This window comes from Lagenorhynchus albirostris, chromosome 2, assembly GCF_949774975.1.
Source record: "Lagenorhynchus albirostris chromosome 2, mLagAlb1.1, whole genome shotgun sequence".
NCBI classification, from domain to species: Eukaryota; Metazoa; Chordata; class Mammalia; order Artiodactyla; family Delphinidae; genus Lagenorhynchus; species Lagenorhynchus albirostris.
In genome coordinates this window covers 185,059,529-185,080,997 of record NC_083096.1, presented here as the reverse complement: position 1 = coordinate 185,080,997, position 21,469 = coordinate 185,059,529, and the positions used below count along the sequence as shown (strand labels likewise).

General features: G+C 61.0%; 2 protein-coding genes across 4 annotated transcripts in view; one reads left to right on the top strand and one right to left on the bottom strand.

Moving 5' to 3' along the window:
• MORN1 (MORN repeat containing 1) overlaps positions 1 to 14,200 on the bottom strand; it is a 26,992-nt gene extending 12,792 nt beyond the window's left edge. Inside the window, 8 exon segments of the mRNA XM_060141995.1 lie at positions 220 to 319; positions 8,986 to 9,070; positions 9,650 to 9,740; positions 10,640 to 10,753; positions 11,242 to 11,337; positions 12,249 to 12,320; positions 13,436 to 13,517; positions 13,691 to 14,200. Coding sequence (XP_059997978.1) covers positions 220 to 319; positions 8,986 to 9,070; positions 9,650 to 9,740; positions 10,640 to 10,753; positions 11,242 to 11,337; positions 12,249 to 12,320; positions 13,436 to 13,517; positions 13,691 to 14,200 — 1,150 coding nt within the window.
• The window catches only part of RER1 (retention in endoplasmic reticulum sorting receptor 1), a 12,561-nt gene continuing 4,873 nt past the window's right edge, over positions 13,782 to 21,469 (top strand). The window contains exons 1-5 of one of the 3 annotated variants that reach the window (XM_060141675.1): positions 13,789 to 13,937; positions 15,408 to 15,574; positions 17,411 to 17,492; positions 18,552 to 18,656; positions 20,426 to 20,525. In XM_060141675.1, the coding sequence (XP_059997658.1) occupies positions 17,412 to 17,492; positions 18,552 to 18,656; positions 20,426 to 20,525 (286 nt within the window). In that variant the 5' untranslated portion in view covers positions 13,789 to 13,937; positions 15,408 to 15,574; position 17,411. Of the gene's footprint in view, positions 13,938 to 14,044; positions 15,575 to 17,410; positions 17,493 to 18,551; positions 18,657 to 20,425; positions 20,526 to 21,469 lie in introns of those variants that run through there. The other 2 variants (XM_060141676.1, XM_060141673.1) reach the window with 2 other exon arrangements.

Here is a 21,469-nt window from a genome sequence, read left to right as displayed (position 1 = left end):
AGGGTCTGACGGGGGCCTCTGCGTGTCACGAGGCCCGTGAAACCACAGCAGAGCATGTTTCTCCCAAAAGGGGATTCTAGGTTCCACTCCATCCAGCCCCGCTTGGTCCACACCTCCCGCGAGACTGCCCAGGGCCACTTGAGAAAGGACACGGCCAGACCCAGACGTGACCCCACAAGAGGACCCCACGGGGCCAGCGGCAAGGCCGGGGGCACCTACTCACGGGGTGGCCATTGATCCACACCCCTCGGTAGACGCCCCCGGAGCAGTGGGCCACGCTGCCCTCTCCACTGAACACGTCACCGTGCCACTGTCCCCGTGGAGAGAACCATGGGCTCAGACGGGCTGGTCTCCCTGCCGCACAGCCCGGCGGCCCCTCCAGGCTCCGAAGGCCCCTGGGGACCTCCGCAGAAGGCGCTGCCCTTTGAACTTTAAGAAGCCAGGAAGTTTGGAGACAATGGCCCGAATACAAAATGCAAAGAAAATATGGCTCCAAAGGGCACACTTTTTAGCACGAAACCCTTTTAACACAAAGATACTGCATTTGTGCAGAGTCACGGGAGGCCGACTGTGCAGGCGAGCGAGCGGAGGCTCGCGGGGTCGAGGGGCTGAGCGTTCCGACACGCTCCTTGATAACAAAAAGGCCAATTAAAATCACACTGGGAACCCGCACAGCCGCACCCTGGGGGCAGTGCCAACTCGCTGCACACCCCAACTCTGCCACCCCCATAATAAGCCTGCTTTGTAAACGATACGCACGACCGAGCGGAAGAACAGTGCCGAAGAGCAGAAAGACTGCTTTCCTGGAAAAGTTCGAGATCTTAATGGGGTTTTATTCAGCTATGAATTACTCCTATTGGAAGAAGCATTAGCCACAGGCGCGTTTTGGTTCGATTCACTCTGGCAGAAGGTGACTGGGCTCCTGCTTTCCTGCCCAGCCCTCCGAGTGGCCCGAGGCCACCCAGCAGCTGGGGCCGGACTCCGGTTGGCGGGAGCCCCTCAGGCCCTCGGGAGGGGCCGTCTGGCAGGTGAGGCCTGTGGGAACGGCCCCTGAAGAGCTCAGACACCCCAAGATCTGGGGGAACAGGTTCCACGGCTGCTTGGAACACACGGTCGCTGTGTTCACATTACAAGGTGACAGGGAAGGGGCCTGGCCGCGGCTCCCCCTCCAGCCGGGGCACCAGACAACTGCGGCGCCCTGGTGGGTGCATGGCAGTAGCGGCAAGGCAACAGCTCGCGGCTGCAGGAGGGGCCGGCTGCCAGCTGGGGGTGGCAGTTGGGCAGAGGCGTGGCTGTGCCCCCCACGGGAGGCCTGGAGCCGCAGGGCAGCCTCGTCCCTCCAGCCCCCAGACCCAGAGAGCTGAGCCCTCTGGGGCCACAGTCGGGCTGCGTTCCCGGAAAGCTCGATGCCAGCACGGCTGGCATCGCAGACGGTCTATCGACATCCCCTGAGACGTGGCTCACGTCTGCAGGCAGCGTGCCAGGCCAAAGAGGGGGCGAGGCCCCAGGTGTCACGCCAGAGCGGGGGCCCCGCGCTGCCGTCCTGCGAGGGGCTGGGGAGCCCCACAGTCACTAGCTGACCATCCCTGGAGCCAGTGCGGACTCCAAGCAGCAGCATCTGCTGGGCTTGCTGCCTGGTCCCAGGAAGGGGTCCTGTGCACAGGTGTGCATGCATGCGGGCGTGTGCACCTGCGTCTGCTGTGTGGTGGAGGCAGCAATGCTCAGTGATCGCGATGGGCAGGGTGACCTGCGGGGGAGCAGAGCGGGAGGGTCCTGGCCGAGCTGGGCCATTGTCTCTGAGTCTGGGTGGGGCCAGCCCTGGGGGGCAGGGAGCCGCCCCCCACCCCCAGCTGTGTACAGCACACTGACGTCAGAGCTTCTCCCAGCTCGAGCCCCGTAGTCGGTCTGCTGGGGTCAGTGGTGCTCCTCAGAGGTGAACGAGTCGCCGGAACCCCTCGCTTCCCTCACGCCGCCGTCCCCAGGCCGGAGAAGTGACCGGTTTCAACTCGGGAAGCAGGTCTCACGGCCAATCGAACGCACCTCTCAGGAGCCAAATCAACTCATCACTCCGCCCCCCCCCACCCCCGCCCTTTTACGTAGAGGTTCATGCCCTCGTCTGAGGCTCTGTGCTGTGGTGCCCGGGCAGTGGGCCGGTAGCCCCGGGGAAGGGTGGTCGCCTCCAGAGACAAACACCCCCCCTGTGGGGCCCGGCTGCCTCCCCCGCACACCGCCCCCAGCTGGAGCTGCGCCCGCTCTGTGCCCGGGGCCAGTGTGCTGCCCGCCCGCACAAGGGCAGGCCTCACCCCTGTCCTGGGCAGAGGTGCTGGGGTCACCGCCCCTGCGGGGTGGACGGGGGAGGACGCCCAGAGGCAGGTGGGAGACGGGGCTTCCAGCCACGGGGAAGTGGCGGGAGCTCAGTGCGCGCGCACGCCCGACCCTGTGACACGGCCTCGGCCTCTGTTCGAGCTTCTCCATCACGTGACTCTGAGCGCTCCCGCCAAAGAGGGCCGAGCTCTGTGGCGCTCTGCGGGCCCCTCCCAGCGGCCTCTCCCTTCCCTCTCAGTCGTGGTCCCCTCTTGTCTGTCTGTCTGCTCCGGGGCATGAGCTTCCCAGGGCAGGCCTCCATGGGGACAACTAGGGCTCGAATGAGCGCGGGCTCCTCTCCAAACAGCACGATGGCCACTGGGGCCCTCGACCGTGTCGGGGTCCACATCTTTGCACGCCCTGCCCGGCCCCTTGGCCCTCTGCGAAGGTGCAGCGTGGGTTTTCAGGAAGAAGGCAGGCAGGGCCTAGGGTCGCCTGGGAGCCAGGAGCAGACTCAGGAGGGTCCAGCACACAGAGCCTTGGAGCATGGCCTGCGGGCGCACGGGCTGCCGCGTGCAGACAGGCAGTGAACGTGCCCCTCAGACCACGAAGCCCCGGCCCACTCCGCCCCACGGGGTGTGAGCAGGGTCAGGCTCCCCGCCAAGTCACTGTCCAGTCCTCGCCATCCAAGCATTGACAGACCGCTTAATCGCTGACCGACCGCTTAATCGCGCTCCCGTAATCTGAGACCCCCCACCCCAGCTCAGGCTGCAACACAGCACTTTCCCAGGACAGATACACGATACACTCCAGCAGTGTAACTCATCCAACAGCGTAGAATCTAATTAATGTTACAAATCATGCTTTTGAAAACCCTGCCCTTTCTCAGTCAGCTGACACGCACCAGCGCGCGAACAAACACGTGTTAACGCGTCGCTGCGCCTGGCGGCTCTTCCTTCTCCTCCCCGTGCAGGTGAGGACCTGTGTGTGCTGCCGCAGTGCAGGAAGATGGGAGGACGGCCGGGCCACCCTGCACGCGAAGCACGGGTGCGCGGGGTCCCTGTTAGGAGAGGCCCCGTGGGGTGAGTGGGGCACACCTTGTGGCCGGCGGTGGCTGAGGCAACCCCAGGGCCTCTCAGCTCCAGGATAGGGACCTATGTGCTCAGAACTCCTTACCTGGTCCTTTCTTTGAAGAGCACGGAGTCGGCGGTGGGACGAGGGGCCGCTTGGGTGCCTTCCCCACCACACACGAGTTTGAATAAATTGTGAGAAATACACACCTGACTCTTCTCATTTCGGGAAGCACTTTCTAGTTAACAGACGCTGTTTTTCTTTCCCGGGAAAAGTGACGGTGCTTTCCCTGGAATTGCTTCTACGGCTGCGTTGTTCTGTTGCGTTTTCAGGCGCTCCCAGGCACACTCTGAATCTCCGCCCCGGTCAGAAGCCCACCTTCCCAGCTCACCCATCTCTTCCCCACCTCCAGGCCGCTCCAGGGCACCGGGCTTTGACCGACCACACCAGGAGGGGCCGGGGCCCGGCTCTCCACAGCATCTTCTTTGATGGCATCCAGTCTGGAGAAGGTGACTTCCCACTGTCACCGAACTCCCTCCTGGAGCAGGTGAGGACTTTCCTGAGGCCACGGCTCCTAGACCAGGGAGGGGCGTGGCCCCGGGTCACCTGCCTGGGCCTGCGGCTGCAGGGGCCCGGGGTCTCCAGCTTTCGGGGTGGCCTGCTGGGGCAGCGGTGGCCACACAGGCCAGAGTGTTGGTGGCCCCTGCCCATCATTCCCTGCAGACACAGTGCCCCTCACTTCCCAGCTAACAGCAGGGTCCCTAAGGTGTCTTTGATCTCCACGATCCTGGCCGTAAGTTCCCTGGATTCCAAAGTGTGACAAGCTCTGCTGATGCAAATGCAAGCTGCCTTCACACTCCGGGTCCTGATATCCGTCTGCGTAGAACCCCACCAGGAACGTGGGGCAGCGCTGGTTCTGCTCTGGCAGCCCAGGCCCCTCCTCCCACGATGTGCCAATGGGCCCAGATGCTTCTCACGGTCAGGCCCCCATTCCTGGACTGTGACCTCCCGGCCAGGACAGTGGCACAGGGGCACGGAGCCCCTGGCATTCCTACAGATGCACAGGTGAGGAGAGGGGAGGCTGCGAGCCACCAGCAGGTGAAGATGCGCATGAGGCCGACCACCTGCTCTGTGTGATGAGCAGGTGCGCCGCCCAGCAGGCCTCCCTTCGAGAAATGCAGAGAAACGCCAACACGAGAAATGCAGCCAATGCACACGGAGGTGCCCCGGGACGGGCAGAAGCGCAGCTGCTGGCGGCACCACGGCACAGCCGCACAGGTAGGAACATTCCATGTGCACAGAGGCTGAGGCTCACTGGAGAGCACCCCTCTGTCCCCTCCGCCAGGTGTGCGCTCGCCTCCACAGCCCACAGTCTGTCCCCAGGCTCCACGGAGGTGGCCCCGGAGGACGCTGCTCTCCGAGGGGCTGCCTGATGCCTGTCTCTTAATCACTTCATTGGCACCGCGGTTATTTAAAAAGCAGGAAACATGGGACTTCCCTGCCGGTGCAGTGGTTAATCCACCTGCCAACGCAGGGGACACGGGTTCGAGCCCTGGAAGCCCAGGAAGATCCCACATGCCGCGGAGCAACCAAGCCCGTGCGCCACAACTACTGAGCCTGCGCTCTAGAGTCCACAAGCCACAACTTCTGAGGCTCGCGCGCCTAGAGCCCGTGCTCTGCAACGAGAAGCCACCGCAATAAGAAGCCTGCGCGCCGCAACTAGAGAAAGCCTGCGTGCAATGAAGACCCAATGCAGCCAAAAATAAATAAATAAAAAAACAAACACAAAACCCCCAGAGAACACAAGCGTTGGGGGAGGATGTGGAGAAATTGGAACGCTGGTGCGCTGCTGGTGGGAATGGAAAATGGAAAATGGTGTGGAGGTTCCTCAGAAAGTTAAAAATAGAATCGCCACGTGACCCAGCAGTTGCGCCGTTCCCAGAATTGGGAGCAGGATGGTGCTCACAGCAGCGTCACTCACAGGCGCCAAGAGGTGGAGACAGACCGAGTGTCTATCGATGGACGAGCAGCCGGACGCAGCGCGGAAGGAACATCCGCACGGCAGAGCAGGAGCCAGCCTTAAAGAGGAAGGAGGTCCCGACACCTGCCCCAACGTGGATGGACCTAGAGGACACGATGCCGAGTCAAATGAGCTAGACACGAAAGGACACATCCTACACGACCCCACTTCTATGAGGTCCCGGGAGGAGATCCATAGAGACAGAAAGGAGGAGGGCGGGGCCGGGGGCTGGGGGAGGGGGTGGGGAGTGAGTGTCTAATGGGTACAGAGCTTCAGTTTGGGGAAAAGAGAAAGTTCTGGAAATGACGGTGGTGATGGCTACACACAATGTGAATGTGCTTAATGCCACCAGGCTGTGCACTTACAAATGGATGAGATGGCAAATTTTATGTTATGTGTATTTTGCAATAAAGTTAAAAAACAGAGAAAGCTCTTTGCCTAGTGAAAGCTTGGGGACAGCTGTACCCTCATGGGAGACATGCCAACTCCCTCTGGCGGCTCCATCTCTCCCAGGTGACCCTTCATGCCCAGAGGTCACAGCTTAGAGGTCAGGCGCAGGAGGCATCCCCACAGCACGGAGAGGCGGGCCCTGAGAGCTGGGAGCTCCTGTGCCCACACCGTCGGGACGCTGTTTGGGGCGCGGGGATTCAGGGCCTGGCTGTCCTCCCGGGGCCCTCAGGACATGGTCGTGGCTGCGACTGTGGGTGGGGGCAGCGCTTCCCGACCGCGGGGCTGCGTGGCCCGGTGCTCAGGGTCTGGGTCGCGCGGCCCTGAGAGGCTGGGGCATCGCTGAGCAGCGGGAACGCAGGCGGACGGCCTGAACCCCGGGGAAGGACCCTCGTTCACCTGCAAAGCGCCGGGGGGACGAAGCCGCCAGCCCCTCGCACTCCGCCGGCTCCCGCCTGACATCCAAGCCGGCGTCCACTGGGCATCCGCTTGGAGGGACGCGGCTCTAGCTCCGCAGCCGGGCGGTCGTTAGGGCCGTGCTGCCCCCTGGTGGATGGTGGCGGGGAACCCCCAGCCCCCCGGCCGAGCAGCGACTTGCTGGGGAGGCCCGAGCACGGCCCCCAGTGCCCAGGCCGCTGATGCGGAGGCCCTGGAGGAGCCCAAACTGCCTCTGGGGGAAGGGCATGCGGGGTGGAGGGTGGGGGCGGAGGCTTTCGGGATTCTCTGGAAGAAGGCGAGGGCTCGGCCACCCCCTGGTTTGGGAGGCCGCCTCGTCTTTGGAACGGTGGTCGAGAGAGTCGGGGAGCCAGAGGGCAGCTGAGGGCAGTGCCAGCGCTAGAACCGCGACCCCACGCCCCCAGCCCGCGAGGTGTGGGCGCTGTTGGGGGCTCCGAGCGAGGAAGATCCTCCCAGGCCCCCCCGCATTTCCCTCTTCCGTGGCAGCTCTGGAGAATTCAGGCCAGTGACCGTGGCTGCCCAGGATGAGCCCTAAAGCCTGGCGCCATGAGGATGGACAGACGTCCCCCTTGGGGAGAAGCAGCAGAGCTCTGGCCGGGGCACAGCGGCATCTGCAAATGGGCTCTGGCGCAAACTGCCAACCGCAGCGGCCCAGGCGGCACCCCGGGAGTGGCTGGCTACCCAGACCAGGACTTGCGGTCCCAGGAGGGGCCTGGGAGGTGGTGTCACCTAAGCAGAGCTCTGCGTTTTACAAGCAGGCAAGGTGAGCATGCCGGGGGGAGCCTCGCAGCCAGGGCAGGACTCCACACTCCCCAGCAGGCCACTCCATCTCAGGAAGTGCCCTGGCCAGTTACCAGTTTACTGCCCCTCAGCCCCCAAACGACCCTTCCTGCCCGACTCTGTGCTCCGGGAGCTGGACCCTGAAACGTGTCGCTTTGCCAGCTGGTGCCGTGCTGGGCGCTGCAAGGACCCTGCGGGGAAGAGGCTTCCCTCGGGCTCCAGGGTGCCCACTCCTAACCCCTCAGGCACAGGGGTTTGTCCTGGGCGAGTTCCTCTGCGTCCCAGGGTCTCCTGCACACGCGGCCCCGGCGGCTGGCAGCAGACGCCCAGGGAAGCTCCTCCAACCCAGCGGGCTGTGGCCACACCCCCTGTCTGCAAGGTCTGAGTCTCCGGAGGGGCTGGGCTTTCCCTCATCTCCCGGGACTTCTTTCCCAATCTCCACTCTAACTTTCACATGAGAAACTTGACAAAGATATGAATTCAGCTGACAACCTAATTCTGCAACCCACACAATCAAAATGTTTCAGCCCTGAGGCTGTGAGAAGTGAGAGACTCTCAGGACCGTGGCTGGAGCTGAGTGCAGACCTGAGCTCCTGTCCAGGACACCAAGGGCCTCGCGCCGCCGTCACTACGTCCACAGCCACGTGCAACCCTCGGCTCCCGAGGCCCAGATTCAGCTGGCGCATCACAGCCGAGCTCGGTGGCAGCTCGGTCACTCCCAAAGCCACCACGTGCCACAAGTCACATCTCCATGGCCTCAGCCCCACGCGGTCAGGCCCGAGGATGCAACCAGGCCGGTCCCCACCCCATCTTTGGGGGCACCTCCTGGGGCCACTTTCGCATTTGCTTTTGCCATATTCCTGCTTTCACCCCTTTGGGTATTTTGCTGTCTTTCACTAGTTGATACTTTCACGTTCAATTACTGGTGTGACTTCTGTCTTCCGGTGGATTCTGGCTCAGGCATCACCACCATCCACCTGACGCTTGGGCCAGAAATGCAGGGACATCTTCGCTTCTGCTCTTGTCAACCAGTCCAGTGTCTGTGCCTCCAAACCCCCCCAAATTTGGTTCCACACCCCGTGCAGGCCGCCATCACCTCTCTCCATGAGCGAGAGCAAGAGAAGCCTTCCAAACACAGGGATCAGGTCACCAACTCCTTCCAGCACTTTCTGTGATGTGTACGATAAAACTCCAAGCCCTCGTGGCTCCAGGGCCTATGCGTGGGACTGCCTGGACCTCCTGCCTTGCCTCCCCTGACCCCTGCTCTGGCTACGCAGGCTTCTTCCTGCCTTGGAGCCCAGCCTCGCCCTTCCGCTGCCTGCAATGCCCTTCCCTGTGGTCTCCATGCGGCGGCCCCTTCCCATCCTTCAGACCTGGCTCATGCGGCATTCTCTGGCCCCTGGCTGCATCTCTGCAGGGCCGGCCAGGCCCACAGGCCGGCGTGCGGGAAGCACAAGGATGGCGGATTCTGGGGGCCCGAGAAGGTCTTCCCACGTACCTGAATCTCTTGGCCTCGTGGCACCTAAAACCCCCCATCAACCCGAGAGTAGCAGCTGCGACATGATGGGGGGTGGGGCGCAGAGCCCTGCTCGCGAGGAGCAGGGAGGGGTCCTCGCCTGCTTCCCCAGGTTATCGAGGGCACTGGGACCCCACGGGTATCTCCTCTCAAAAAGGCTTCACCAGGCCATTCCCACAGGAGAGAGTGTTGGGTCATGGGGTGTTTCAGGAACCAGACGGGACGGAAAGGTGTTAGCGGGTGGCCCTTAAGCTCTCTGAACCGCATCTTCTCATCAGCGAAAAGGGAACGGTGGCCGACCCTACCTCACAGGGTCAGAAGGGCAGCACCTGGGCTGCACCCCGGGCAGCACCGGGAGCAGAGGACGCCCGGCCGGTGGGTCCAGTACCTCATAGATGGAGCCGTCCGCATGGCGCAGTGTCCCATGGCCCTGGCGCTGGTCCCGGACCCAGTCGCCCTCGTACTCATCTCCGTTCCTGAGGGACAAACGCAGAGGCTGCTCTCAGGCTGGGAAGGGCCAGGTGGCTGTGTGACGCACACCGGCTCCTCCGACTGGGGCTCAGCACGCACCCCCGGGACCAAGGCAAAAATAGGCCCAGAACAGATGGCACAAGCTGTGGCCTTGCCAGGGCCCGGCCAGAGGGGCAGGTGGCCTTGGCGCCCGGTGGCGTGCAGTGACGGGAGGCCCCGCTTGCTGGGCCCCAGGTGTGAAGGTTTGGAGAGGAAAACGGGAAGGAAATGGGGGGGCCTGCAAATCCCAAGGGCAGGATTTTGCACGAAAACTGCCTGGAGTGTGAAAGACGCCCAGCACTGGGCCCGAAGCTGAGAGCCTGCGGGTGTCACCCGACTTGGCCCCGCTCCACCCTCGCGCCCACCCGACCTCCTCACCTGGTGTTTCATTGGAGGAGGGGGACGGATGTTCTTTCTACTAAATACACACAGAACCAATGTCAGCAACTGAGGGAGAAATTGCAGGATCATATGAAAAAATCACAGACCGTACTTTCAGGGCTGGGTGTTCGATGGGGGTACGGCCCACAGGACGGCGGACTCACCGGAAGACCATCCACCCTTGGCCGTGCCGCTTGTTGTCGTGAAATGACCCCCAGTACACTTGTCCATCTGCGTCCACCAGGTGCCCCTGTCCTGGAGGCGGGCGAGAGTCGAGGGTCACCTCGTACCTCCGTTGGGGGAGGGGGGTGTCTAGAAGAAGGATGGGGTCAGCACCCCCTGTAGCTGGGCCCCATGGGGGTCCCCCGGCCCCACAATCCGATCTGGGGCGGCCTGGAAGCCACACGCAGCGGGAGCGGCTCTGAGTCCAGCTCTCAAGGTCCCGAGGGAGGGTGGGGGCGCCCGGGGTCCCCAGCATCGGAGACTGAAACGCTCTGCTGTCCGGCTGGGGTGGTGCTGCCGCGCGGTCAAGGCCAGCTCGCAGGTGCGAGTTCACGCTGAGGACCGACAGTTGTGCAGGGCCTCTACCACCTACTCAAAGGGCCCAAAGGCCAGAGGAAGTGCTCGTGAAGACACAGAGTCTCAGGGCCTGGACACTCGGGAAGGGGGGCGTCCTGACCCCTCACGGGAGGCCTTGGAGGGGTCAGAGCTGCGCCCGCGCCGGCATGCTGTCGGGGGCTGGGACTGCTCCGCTCGCTCCGGCGACCCCGGGGCTCTGCCTGCTGCTCCCCGGAATGTGGCCTCCTGACTGGCTGGGTCCCACAGGACGTGGAGGAGGTGACTGAGCCCAGGGTCAAGAGGACCCACAGCGCTGGTTGAGCCACTGCGACCCTCAGCGAGTCCAGGAGACCCGCCTGGCCGAGCCCAGGCCGACTGCTGACATGGGATCGAGGGCGATGGCAGAGTGGGGACCTGAGTCACCAGGTTTGAGGGGCTCGCTGTGAGCCCTGCGCTCCGAACCTCACCGGACCGGGGAGTGCACTCGCGCCCAGGCCCGCCCAGGCCCCGAGTCAGGATCCGGGGAGGGCTGGGGTCTGGGCCCCACAGTGTCCACCCCGAGGCCGATGCCTCACGCCTTCCCACGGACCCCGGACCTTCTCTCAGGCTGCAGGAGAGCTCCCCTTCGTAACGTCCGCCGGCTTTGTACTTCATGACGCCATGTCCTTGGGGTTCTCCCAAAACAAACTGTCCGGTGTAGGTGTTCCCCGGTGTGGACGGGAGGCGGGAAGCCGTGTCCAGGGTTAGACTCGTTTCCTGAGTCCAGCGGGGTAACCAGTAGTTCCTGCCCGACCCTTGGGCAGCGGTAGCAGAACACGGTGTCCCTTTATCTCACCGCTCACCCTGAACAAGGGAAATGGGACTCCCTCCCTCCCAGCAGTGTACGTGCAGACTCCATCGCAAGGGGACCCTCTCTGGGGCATCTGTGTGCTGGGGGCAAAGGCCCCGCCAGGCCGGAGTCCGTGGTGTGAGGCTTCTCTCCGCTGAGAACCCAACACCCGCTTGCCGGTGGGGGTCTGAGGTTCTGCGGGCAGCAGTGTGGCCACCCTGCCCCAGACTGGCATGAGGCCATTACGAGACACCTTAGGGAAACCAGGGGTCCCCAGGTTACTGATGGAAGTGCCTTCTGCGCCCGGAAGGGAGGGGCCAGCTCACACCAAAGTTGCTTTAGGAGGAAAGCGTCGGGTCAGCTAACCTGTCAGGGCCCAGTGCCGGCAGCCCTCTCCCGTGATCTCTCCGTCTACAAACTCGCCTTCGTAGTAACTCCCGTCTTTAAGCAGAAGTTTGCCCTGACCTGGTGAAAGACGTCGCGCTGTCAGGCAGTGGCTGGGAGTGGCCGCTGGGGCATGCGTGTGGCCGGGCTCGTTTCTCAGGGACGAGCACGGAGCCATGAAAGTCTCTGCATTTGGCTCCATCTCTCGTCCAGCACGTGCTCTCTGCAGGCTCACCCACACAGGTCCACCAACAAGAACGTCGTGAAACATGACCGAAAGTCTTCCTGCTGTTCTGGCCATCGAAAGTTCAAGGACCCCGCCCCCAGACCTCCTCAGAGGGGACTCGACGGCCACCTCGCCTCTGTCAGTGCAGTGACAGAAGGAGAGAGAGAGAGAGTCTGTGGTCATAGGGTGACACTGAAGCATACATTTCAAAAAGGAGGAACCACTCTGTCCAGGCCAGGAAGACAACCAGAGATTTCAGCACAACAGTGAGAAACATCCGTGGGGCAAAAACAAGAAAAGTCAATAAAAGTCAAAAGGTTCAAAATATAGAAAATCCTGGCAGCCAACAGATGTAAAAATAGCTCATGAGAAAATACTGAAAGATCAATCCTCTAGTAGAAAACCAGGCAGAGGATGTGAGCAAACAGAGCCCCAAACAGGCACAAAACCATGAGTGTAAACTTTGGAAAGTTCAGGCCTGCCTCTGGGGGGGACTCCAGGGGACTTTCGCTTGATACTTGCTCTCCTCTGCTGCTTAGATTTTCTACAAAAACTGGCAGTCTCTTTATCATCAGACAAAAAAGAAAAGCAGATTTCATCAGCACCAGGGGAGCTGTCCAGGCCTCCAGCGCTGCAGGATGGCCCCTCACGGGCACTAGTGAGTGCTGAGGGCCCGGTGTGGCCAGCACCTGTGTGGTCCCCAGATCGGCAGGGACACGGGCCATCAGCGGCATGGCTGGAGGAAGAGGCCACAGCCCATCCTTACCATGTTTCCTGCTTCCTCTCCATTCTCCTTCATATCAAAAGAAAGAATTCGGGTAAACGAAGACTCCGTAACCTGAATGTTGAAAGGAGGGCGCACAGGTTAGCAAGAGACACAGGTGACCTGGCTGATGACCAGCAAGCACTGAGGTGCGGGCCGTCCCGGGGGCTTCTCCAGGTGTCTGTGGCTTCACCCCCAGTGAACTCCCCTGCCCACTGCTCCCCAAAGGCTCAGTTTGGGTCACGACTCTCCCTGTTCATCTGTTTATGCACCAGACACGCTGAGCACCTACTCTGCAGAGAGGCCCCGGGGGAGGTAGGCTAGGAGTGAGCGCAGGGTCCTTGAAAGGAGCGTGCGGGTTGGTGGGAGGGTGGATGGGTGTGCGCGGGGGTGGGGAGCCTTCCTGAGAGGGGACATTTGAACTGAGCCGAATTAGCTGGGGGTAAGTGAGGGCACAAGGAGAAGAGCCGTCCAGGTCATCTCTCTGCAGGGACCTCATCCCCCCAGTGGCCTCCTGTGCCCTCCAGACAAAACCCACACCTGCATCCCAGGAGGGCCTGCCCATCGTCACTTCTTGCCACTCAGCTGCTGGGTGCACCATCCCCCAACTCCAGTAGTTCCCACCAGCCCCCCTATTTCAAGGCCAACTTGGGGCGAGCATTTCTAGGGAAGCTTGGGGTTGCCAGACTCTGGTATCTGCCATAAACGAGGCTCGGGTTCTACCTGAAGTTAAGAGATGTGGACTCGGATCTCTACGGCCCCGTTTTTTTCGTTCTATGAACAGGTTCTATCAAACCTCCTCTGACCGCGCGTCGGGGACGTTGGGAGGAGCGGTCAGAGGAGGCGACCCCTGCCAGGACGCAGGGACACCCAGGGTCGACTAGATTCCTGCCCGCTGGGTCTCCAAGACACGGCCGGTTCTGCTACTCTGGGCCCGGGACCCCGCCCATCCCGCGGGCACCGGGACACGCCAACGCGCGTCCCTCCCAAATTGGGGGCGACAAGGCTTCCGGGGGTTGCGGGCTGGGTTCGGGGGAGGCGCGCGTGGGGAGCCCCGCTGGGCTTGGGGGCTGCGGGTTCTGGACTTCCTGAAGTGAAAGTGCGTGTGCGGGGACACGCAGCGAGCGCCCGGACCTGCCCGCCTCCCTCCCATCCGGACCGAGGCCCGGTAGGGCGCAGTCGGCTGTTACCGTCCCGCAGTGGCCGAACCGGCGGGTCTCGGCGCGCCAAGCGGGAGCTCGCGCACCCATCACGGGCGGACGCCACTTGCCTCTAGAGTTTCCCTAGCAACCTCATAGCACTCCTCCATTGGCTCGTTGGTCGCGAGGGGGCGTGGCCTCGGGCTCAGTCTCTGGGCGTTACCAATCTCTGGAGCGGAGCTGTCTGGGCCCGGAGCCAGAGGACGCGACTGCGCTTGCGTAACGCGGCGAATTTCCGCCGCTTACGTCCCTTCCGCCGACGCGACCGCCCCGCCAACGGCCTGGGCGCCCGCACCGGAAGCGGAAATGGTTGGAGGCTCTCGGCCCCGCCCCGGAGGCCATCTTGAAGGCCCGGGAGGCGGTGCCGCTCAGCACGGAGCGGAAGTGCTCGGCTGCGTCTTCCCGGACCGAGCGAAGCGCCGGCGCGGCAGCCACTCGCGTCCTCCTTCCCGCGGCCCTCGGGAGACCGCGCTCGGCCGCAGTGGACCGCGAGGTGCCGGCGGGTGGGGTGGGGCGGGGCGGGGGCGGGGCGGGGGCCGGGGTCTTGGGGGCCGCGCGCGGGGCCGGGGCCGAACGGGGCCCCTGGGGTCGCCGCGATGACCGGCTCCCGCCCCCCGCTGGCGCGTCCTGGAAGGGGTCGGCCGCCCGGCCCGGGCCGTGGGGCCTCGGTGTCCTCGCCGACCCAGGGCGGCCTGCGGGATTTGGGTAGGAAGCGTCGCGGTGGACTTGGGTGTCTTGAGGTCGAGTCCTGGCCATTTTGCGAACCGAAGGTTCCGAGCGCTCGGGCCGAGCCGCCCGACGGCGCCCCGCGTGCTGGGCCCAGAGCTTCCTCCGGAAACTTGCCCTGGGCACCTGGGCTTGGGAGCGTCCCGGGGCGCCTGCTGCTTGTTCGGGTGGGTCTCACTTTAGGGGATGTGTAAGGCGGACCCCCCGGGGCCCCCGGTTGTGGTGGTGCAGGTACGGTGTGGTCAGGGCCCGGTGGAGACGGGAAGGTGGTCACGCCCAGGGGAGGGAGCAGCCGGCGGCGGGGCTTGGCCGAGCGCTCGAGTGGATGGGGTCTGAAAGGGCATTTCAGCGGAGGGAACAGCATCAGAGGGCGAAAGTGTGGAAAATTACCACGCTGGGGACCCAGGAGGAATGGGGAGGGGGATGAACGGAGAGGCAGTGGGAACCAAATTGTGGGTGACCCGTGCACCGGGCGGGACTGTCCTCTGTGTAACGGGGGCCATCTGAGGAGGGAGGTCCACTCCACAGACAGGTGCGGTGATGACTCTGGAACTCTGTACGCAAATCTCCAGACGTGATACTTCTGGTCTCTGCTTGGAATGGTTTTGTCTTATCTTTGCCTTTGTTTTCTTGAGGCTGAGCCTGAAACAGTGACATCCAACAGAGAACTTACCCACTGCGAGCTCTGTGCCGGGCCCTGTGGGCCGTGGGACTGGCAGTGGACAGACAAGGCTCCCCCTCAAGAAGCTTGCGTTGTAGTAGGAGGCAATAGAGAGAGAAAGCGGAAAGCAATCAGAAACGATCGTCACACAGAATAAAACAGGGTGACATGATGTGAGGGACCGGCACCTGTTGGACAGTCACAGGCGGCCTCTCCCGAGGCGGCGGCCTTGGAACAGCAGAGGGAAGAGGACCGCAGGCACCCAGCCGTGTGAGGGTTGCCCCGTTCGGGAACAGGTCTGACTCGTGTCTGAAGGAGACCCACTCGCTCCCTCCCTCCCTCGGTCGCCCTGCGGGCCAGGCCTGCTGCTGATGCTAACACGGCTGGCCGCTCACTCCCACAGAGGCCCGGGAGGGGCCTACGGTGCTTTACAAATCGGAGTGGGGCCGGCCGAGGTGGCCTGCGGGTCACGCCATAGACAGGCCGTTTGACTCCAAAGTTCACGTTCTAAACGTCGCTGTACGCAAGCTCAGCCACGGTGTGGAGCCGTGTGTCACCACGTATGTCGTTTGCCAGGTGATCTGAAGTTTGCTGTTTTGTTTTGGGAAGATTTTCCACACGTTCAGTTGAAAGAATGAGACTTAGAAGCAGTCATTTCTACTTAGGGCACGTACTTTAAAGGAATACCCAGGTTTATCTAATGGTCATCTTAATGCCTCAGCTCAAGTAGAAGCGTTTTAAAGGTAAACACTTTGGTCATAAAAAAGTAAAATAAGGGGTAGTTTGTATGGAGCCGAAGAATAAATGATGTTACTGATGTAGCTCTCTGCTGGCCTGGCTCTGGCCTAAAGAGGGTGGCTGGCTGTCCTAGGTAACAAGTTCAAATGTAGCCACTTTTAAAAAATGGAATTTTTCCCACCTTCTCGACGGCCTGTTCAGTTCAGCTCAGCCTCAGCTCCCCTGAGAGCAAAGGGCATTTCTCAGTCTCCTCCGTGGTACTCCTGGCACTCCTGCACCCGCTGGCCTAGCTGGCCTCCTCCACACAGTGGCTCCAGGAAATGGTGTCACTGAATGACAGACTTTTCAGCACAGATGTGATGACGTGTGTGGTGGGACTGCTCAGGTTATTGTAATACCTGAGTTGTACAGTTGACCCTTAAATAGCACAGGTTTGGACTGCATGGGTCCACTCACGTGTGGATTGTTTTCATGAGAAAAGTACTGCGGTACCGCACAGTCCGTGGTTGGCTGAACTGCGGATCCAGAGGCCGACTGTAAGGTATACTCGGCTTGTCGACTGCTGGGGGCCGGCGCCCCTAACTCTGCTTTCTTCGAGGGTCAGCTGTAACGGGCACATTGTTCCACTTGGGACCCGGGATCGCATCGTGAGCCTGCGGACTTGCTCAGCGCACGTGGCGAGGACGTGTCGGCGGGCGTGGGTTCAGGCCCCAGCCCCGCTGTGCGCAGGCCGGGCGTTGGGGCAGCTCGGGCCGTCGGGAGCCGTGGTTTTCTGTCTGAATGGGAAGGGCCGCTGTGCCAGGGGGTACCATCTCCCCAGTGAGGAAACTGAGCCCGCACAGCCATGCCACTCGGGCCCTGGAAACAGACTCCGAGCTGGAGTCCACCTCTGGTCCCCAGCCCTGCCGTGGTACCAGATCGGGAAGGAGCTGCCCGCGAGTTGGCGGGCAGGGAGAGCTTTGCCCCGGCGTCTTCAGCTTCGGGCTGGCAGGGCCCTCCATCCTCTGCATCCTGTGGTCCCGAGGTTCAGGCAGGGGTGTGTTGGGCTGCAGGAGCTGAGGTCAGAGCTACTCTTAACTTGGAGAAGTGGCTTAAGCTATCTGGGGCTTGATCCTCTGTTGTGGAACAGGGGTGACGATGCCCTTGGCTTCCCTTAGTGACCTGGGTTCTCACAGGCTAGATGCGCATGGAATCGCAGGGCATGTTGAAATGGTCAGGAGCAGATAGGATTACCTCCACGCACAGATAAGGAACTGGGACGCAGACGGATGATCACCCGAGGATCCTGGTCACGGAGTGGGGTCGGGTCTGGGAGGGCCTGGAGGTGCACAGCTGGTACCGTGGGCAGTGGCCTGGACAGAGGCCAGGGCGGGGCCTAGAGAAGTGGGGGCACCGAGGGGAGCCCGAGGAGTGGCAGGAGGAGGTGCTGGAGGCCGGCGAGCCCCGGGGAGGCACGGGCGCGGTGGCCCGTGCTGTGGACCGGCCCCGGGAGGTGGACACAGAAGTGGGGCCAGAGGACTTGGCCGTCAGCGAGGGCGGCTCCTGGGGACCTGCCGGAGGAGTGTGAGCCAGGTGACATTAGCAGGAACGAAAGTCCACCCGGTGCTGCTGCTTTGCATGTCACATGCCTTCCTGGCTCTCCACCAAAGCGTGTCGCTGGCTGGTTTCTTTTTTCTGGGTGACTGGTGGTAAAGACACACAGAAGGAAGCCACGGCGTGGATGAAACAGTGAATGCTGAGGAAACCTGCTTGGTGGTGTGGATGAAAATAGGGCAAAATGATCCAGTCCTTGAGTACTTTTTATTTAATTTAAAAGTGTGTTGTGTTTTTCTTGTATACAGCATGTCAGAAGGTGACAGTGTGGGAGATTCCGTCCACGGGAAACCTTCTGTGGTGTACAGATTCTTCACAAGACTTGGACAGGTTGGTTTTCGGGTCACTGAGTTGCGGAAACATTTAAATGAGACTTGACCCTGGGACGTTTCCCTGGGGCGTAAGTGTGCTGGCAGACCCCGCAGGGTGGGCGGCCCCTCCCTGGGTCTCTCGTTCACCCTCTTCACCCTCTCAGAAGCTTTTCCCATTGCCGTGAGGGTGCTGGGTCTCCTGAGGTTCAGGCCATATACTTGTCTTCTGTGTTTTTTCCCAACAACTTTTAAAATGTGAAAACCATTCTTAACTCCTGGGCGGGATGGACCTGGCAGCCCCTGCTCTGCCCTTGCTGTCCCCTCGTCCAGACACCCATGTCTGCGTCCCCTCGGCCCCTCTGTCCCTGGCCCAGGCTTGCGCTCCGTGGCGGGAATACCCCTTGGGGCTGCAGCGAGGCCTGTGAGTTCCGGAGGAAGGAGTCTAACTCAGCGAAGAATCGCACAGTTTGGTTCAAAACTAAAACTGTATTGATTTTTTAAATTAAAAACTAGCATCTGGAGAAGTTCCTAGTTATTGAAGCAGGTGACGGGCACGTGGAGGCTCGTTCTCACGAATGGTTGAAATTTTTCATAATTAAAATCTCAAAATTAAATTTAGACTACACGCGTGTATATTAATTACACACGCACGTACACGTGTATGTAGGCACACGTGTGCACGTATGTGAATCTAAGGATAAAGGCAGTCAGCTCTGCGGCTCCTGGGCGGGCTGGGACCGGCTCCGGGGGAGGCGGGCTTTGGGACGGGACCTCGGGTGGAGTCCCACATGCAGGGTGGTGACATTCTCCTTTCTCTGTCCCATCCTCTCTGGGGTTTAAGTTCAGTCTCCCCACGATGGCCCCTTGGGCCGATGCTGTAGGACTACGTGCTGCAAGAGATGGTTCTGTAGTATTTTTGCTTAAGGGGTGGACTTGCCTCAGGAAACACTGCAAATGTTGGATTAATTGTAGTCACCGCTTAGTGCCATTGACTTAAAATCTGAGGCAAATGCTGGTAAGAAGTGTGCTCTGCGGAAGGAATCGCAGGGTCTCTGTAACTTGGGCACTCTCTTTCCAGATCTATCAGTCCTGGCTCGACAAGTCTACGCCGTACACGGCTGTGCGATGGGTGGTGACGCTGGGCCTGAGCTTCGTCTACATGATCCGAGTTTACCTGCTGCAGGTCGGTGGGGGGTGGCAGTGACGAGTCACTGCACTGTGGTGTTGGCTGGGGTGTTGTTTTTCCTTCTGTCTCTGGATTAGGTGGGTTTATGGTGAAGGAAAGGGTCTCTGAAGATAATTTTACAGCTAAGCACCAAGTATAAGAAAGACTTCGGTGACTGTCTTTAAACGTTTACATCCCGTTCTAAGTTCCTTGTATTCTGTTGCTGGACTTCCCAGGACAGTCTTGGTGTCAGCCGGGCCTGGTGAGGTGACAGCACTCTCCAGTGTCCTCGTCTGCACAGGGGACCCTCTGGCGCTCCTTGACCCTGCCTCGGGCGGGACTTACGGGGGCTGGGGACTCTAGGGACAGAATCACCCGGACTGGCCACCCCATTCCCTGGGTGCCGTGAGCCGTGCTGGTGTCCGAGGAGGGCCGGGTGGGGTGACCGAGGGCGGCATGGCTCCTCCAGGGGACGGACGCCCTCCCCGCGCCTTTGGTGAGTGCTGGGCTCCTGGACAGGAGTGCTCTGTAGACCCTGAGAGGAGGGCAGCTCATGCTCCCTTGTGTCCAGAGGAAGGAGGCTGAGGCTTTTTCTCCCCCTCCTTGAAAGCAAACACCCTCCTTCCAGGTATTTCCCAAGGTTTAGGAGCATGTGTGTGCATGGATGGGTACGTCACCTCCTGGATGCTGTGCTGCGTCCAGCGCTCTAAGCTAAGCATAGAGACCTGTCCTTGGATGGTATTGTGTCTGTGTTCCTACAAGGAAGCCTAGCCCTGGCTCGGCGCAAAGGCGGTGGGGCCCCGGTCCGGCTCTGCAGCAGGGTGCGGTCTGTGTTGGGTGTCTATAACTGATGTTCAGTTTGCTGTGATCGGGTCTAGATTTTTTTAAGAAACTGGACCTTGGTCCATTCTCAGTGGAATGAATGACCTAGAAACCTTGACTTGGGGGATTTGGGCGGGGGCGGGTGCATCGCGTACGGGTTGGTTCTCCTGTGCTCTGAGCTGAGTCTCTACCTGACTTGGCATCCCTTCAGACTCAGCCCGCCACGAGGAGCTGTGTGTTAACTCCTCCTTGTGCAGAGTTAACTCAGCTGTTAACTCTGCACATTTAGGTCTTCGTTGTTTGACTTGAAAACGTTTTAAGGTAGAAAGGGCTCATCTTGTTTGTGTGAAAATGTTTAGGCTTTTACAGTTGGTCCTGCAGTGCAGCTGTGGTTCTGATCGGATGAAGTCTGTCCTCTAAGAGCGAGTCATGTGGCACGTGTGCCCCTTTCTCTGTGTCGCCTGAGGGGGGTTTGGCTCCACGACACTTTGCTGACTTGTGCTTGGTTTACTGATTTTCCGGCTCTGGTTTTCTTCTGGGCAAACGTTATGAACATTCCTGACACAGTGTGCGGTGGTGTGAACCGCCCGCCGGAAGGAGCTCGAGCCCCAGGGTCTCAGGCTGGTCCGGAGCCTGCGTCTGGGTCAGGCGCCGCTGGCCGAGAGCAGGGCTTGTGACCCGGGTGTGCAGGTCGGGTGTGAGGCTTTGTGAAGCACCCCCGTTTCTGCTGCCTTCCGGGGGGCTGGTGGCTTTATGTTCTGGGTGCGCCTAACTGGACCCTTGAAAACGTTTGCCGTGTGGACCTTGGCTCATCCACTCTCCAGACCCACGGTGCAGTTTAAGAGAAACTGTCAGCACGGATGCTCCCTGCACTTCCGTCACTTGTTACGACTCCATGTCCTGGTTCAGTCCAGACAGGAATGGGTTCAGGGTGGCCTCACTGACCGTTTCTCCTTCTCTTCCAGGGTTGGTACATCGTGACCTACGCCTTGGGAATCTACCATCTAAATCTCTTCATAGCTTTCCTTTCTCCAAAAGTGGATCCTTCCTTAATGGAAGATTCAGGTAGAGTAGAGACTGTCCACTTTGCTCTGTTTGGGGAGAGTTGTGGGTTTTCTATACTTCCCAGGATTGCTCCATTTTCTCTGGAAACATTTGAACTCTAAATTTTGGGGACTGTTCTCTGGGTGCTTAAAATGTACCTGCAACTTCAGTGATCCTGGCAAGTTTATGGAACGACTTGCTAAGTCCTTGTGACAGTCACAGGAGGCAGGCGCTCCTGTCACCCCCGTGTGGCAGAGGGGGAAAGTGAGCCGTCAGGCTGTGGAACCTGCTGAGGTCCCGCAGGGGCGGGGGGAGCCAGGGCCTGCTTCCTGGGTAGCTGGCCCGTCCGCGTCCCCTCCACGCTTGCCTGTTAGGTCCCTTTCTCACAAAAGCAAGCTTCCACGGCGGCTCCACATGGCTGACTGAGGCCACTGGCCCCCCAGTGTCCCCTGAGGACGATGGGTTGAAAGGTTCGTGGCTCTGGCTGCTCCTGGCATACCTGGGCCAGGTGGGGGCCTTGGCACACACCTGCTGGGCCAGCTGGGGGCGGGGATGGCTCACGACCGGATGCTGAGGCCTCCATTCCGGTGCGTCGCAGCCACTGTTGGGAAAACCCGCCGCAGCTCCTGTGGAGCCCCTGGAGTCAGAGGCCCAGTTGTTAACGGCAGAGGCACGCTTTATGCAGCCTGTTCACATCACGATGGGAGCCTGTGTATTTTTTTCTGTGGAGTATTTGATGAAAATAGCAAAGGAAACAGCCCTTTCATTTGGTGCTGCATTGGGGGGTTAGGAAACAAGAGGCCCTTTCAGTGGGCCTCAGTTTCTCCATCTGTTAACTGTGGAGGGCACCTTCCCACGTGGGGTGGGAGGCGGCTTGGGGGCCTCAGCCCGAGGCCCGGCTTGCGGCTCACTGCAGAGGGTGGCCGTCCTGAGCCCAGCGCCCCTGAGAGTGGATGCACAGCTCC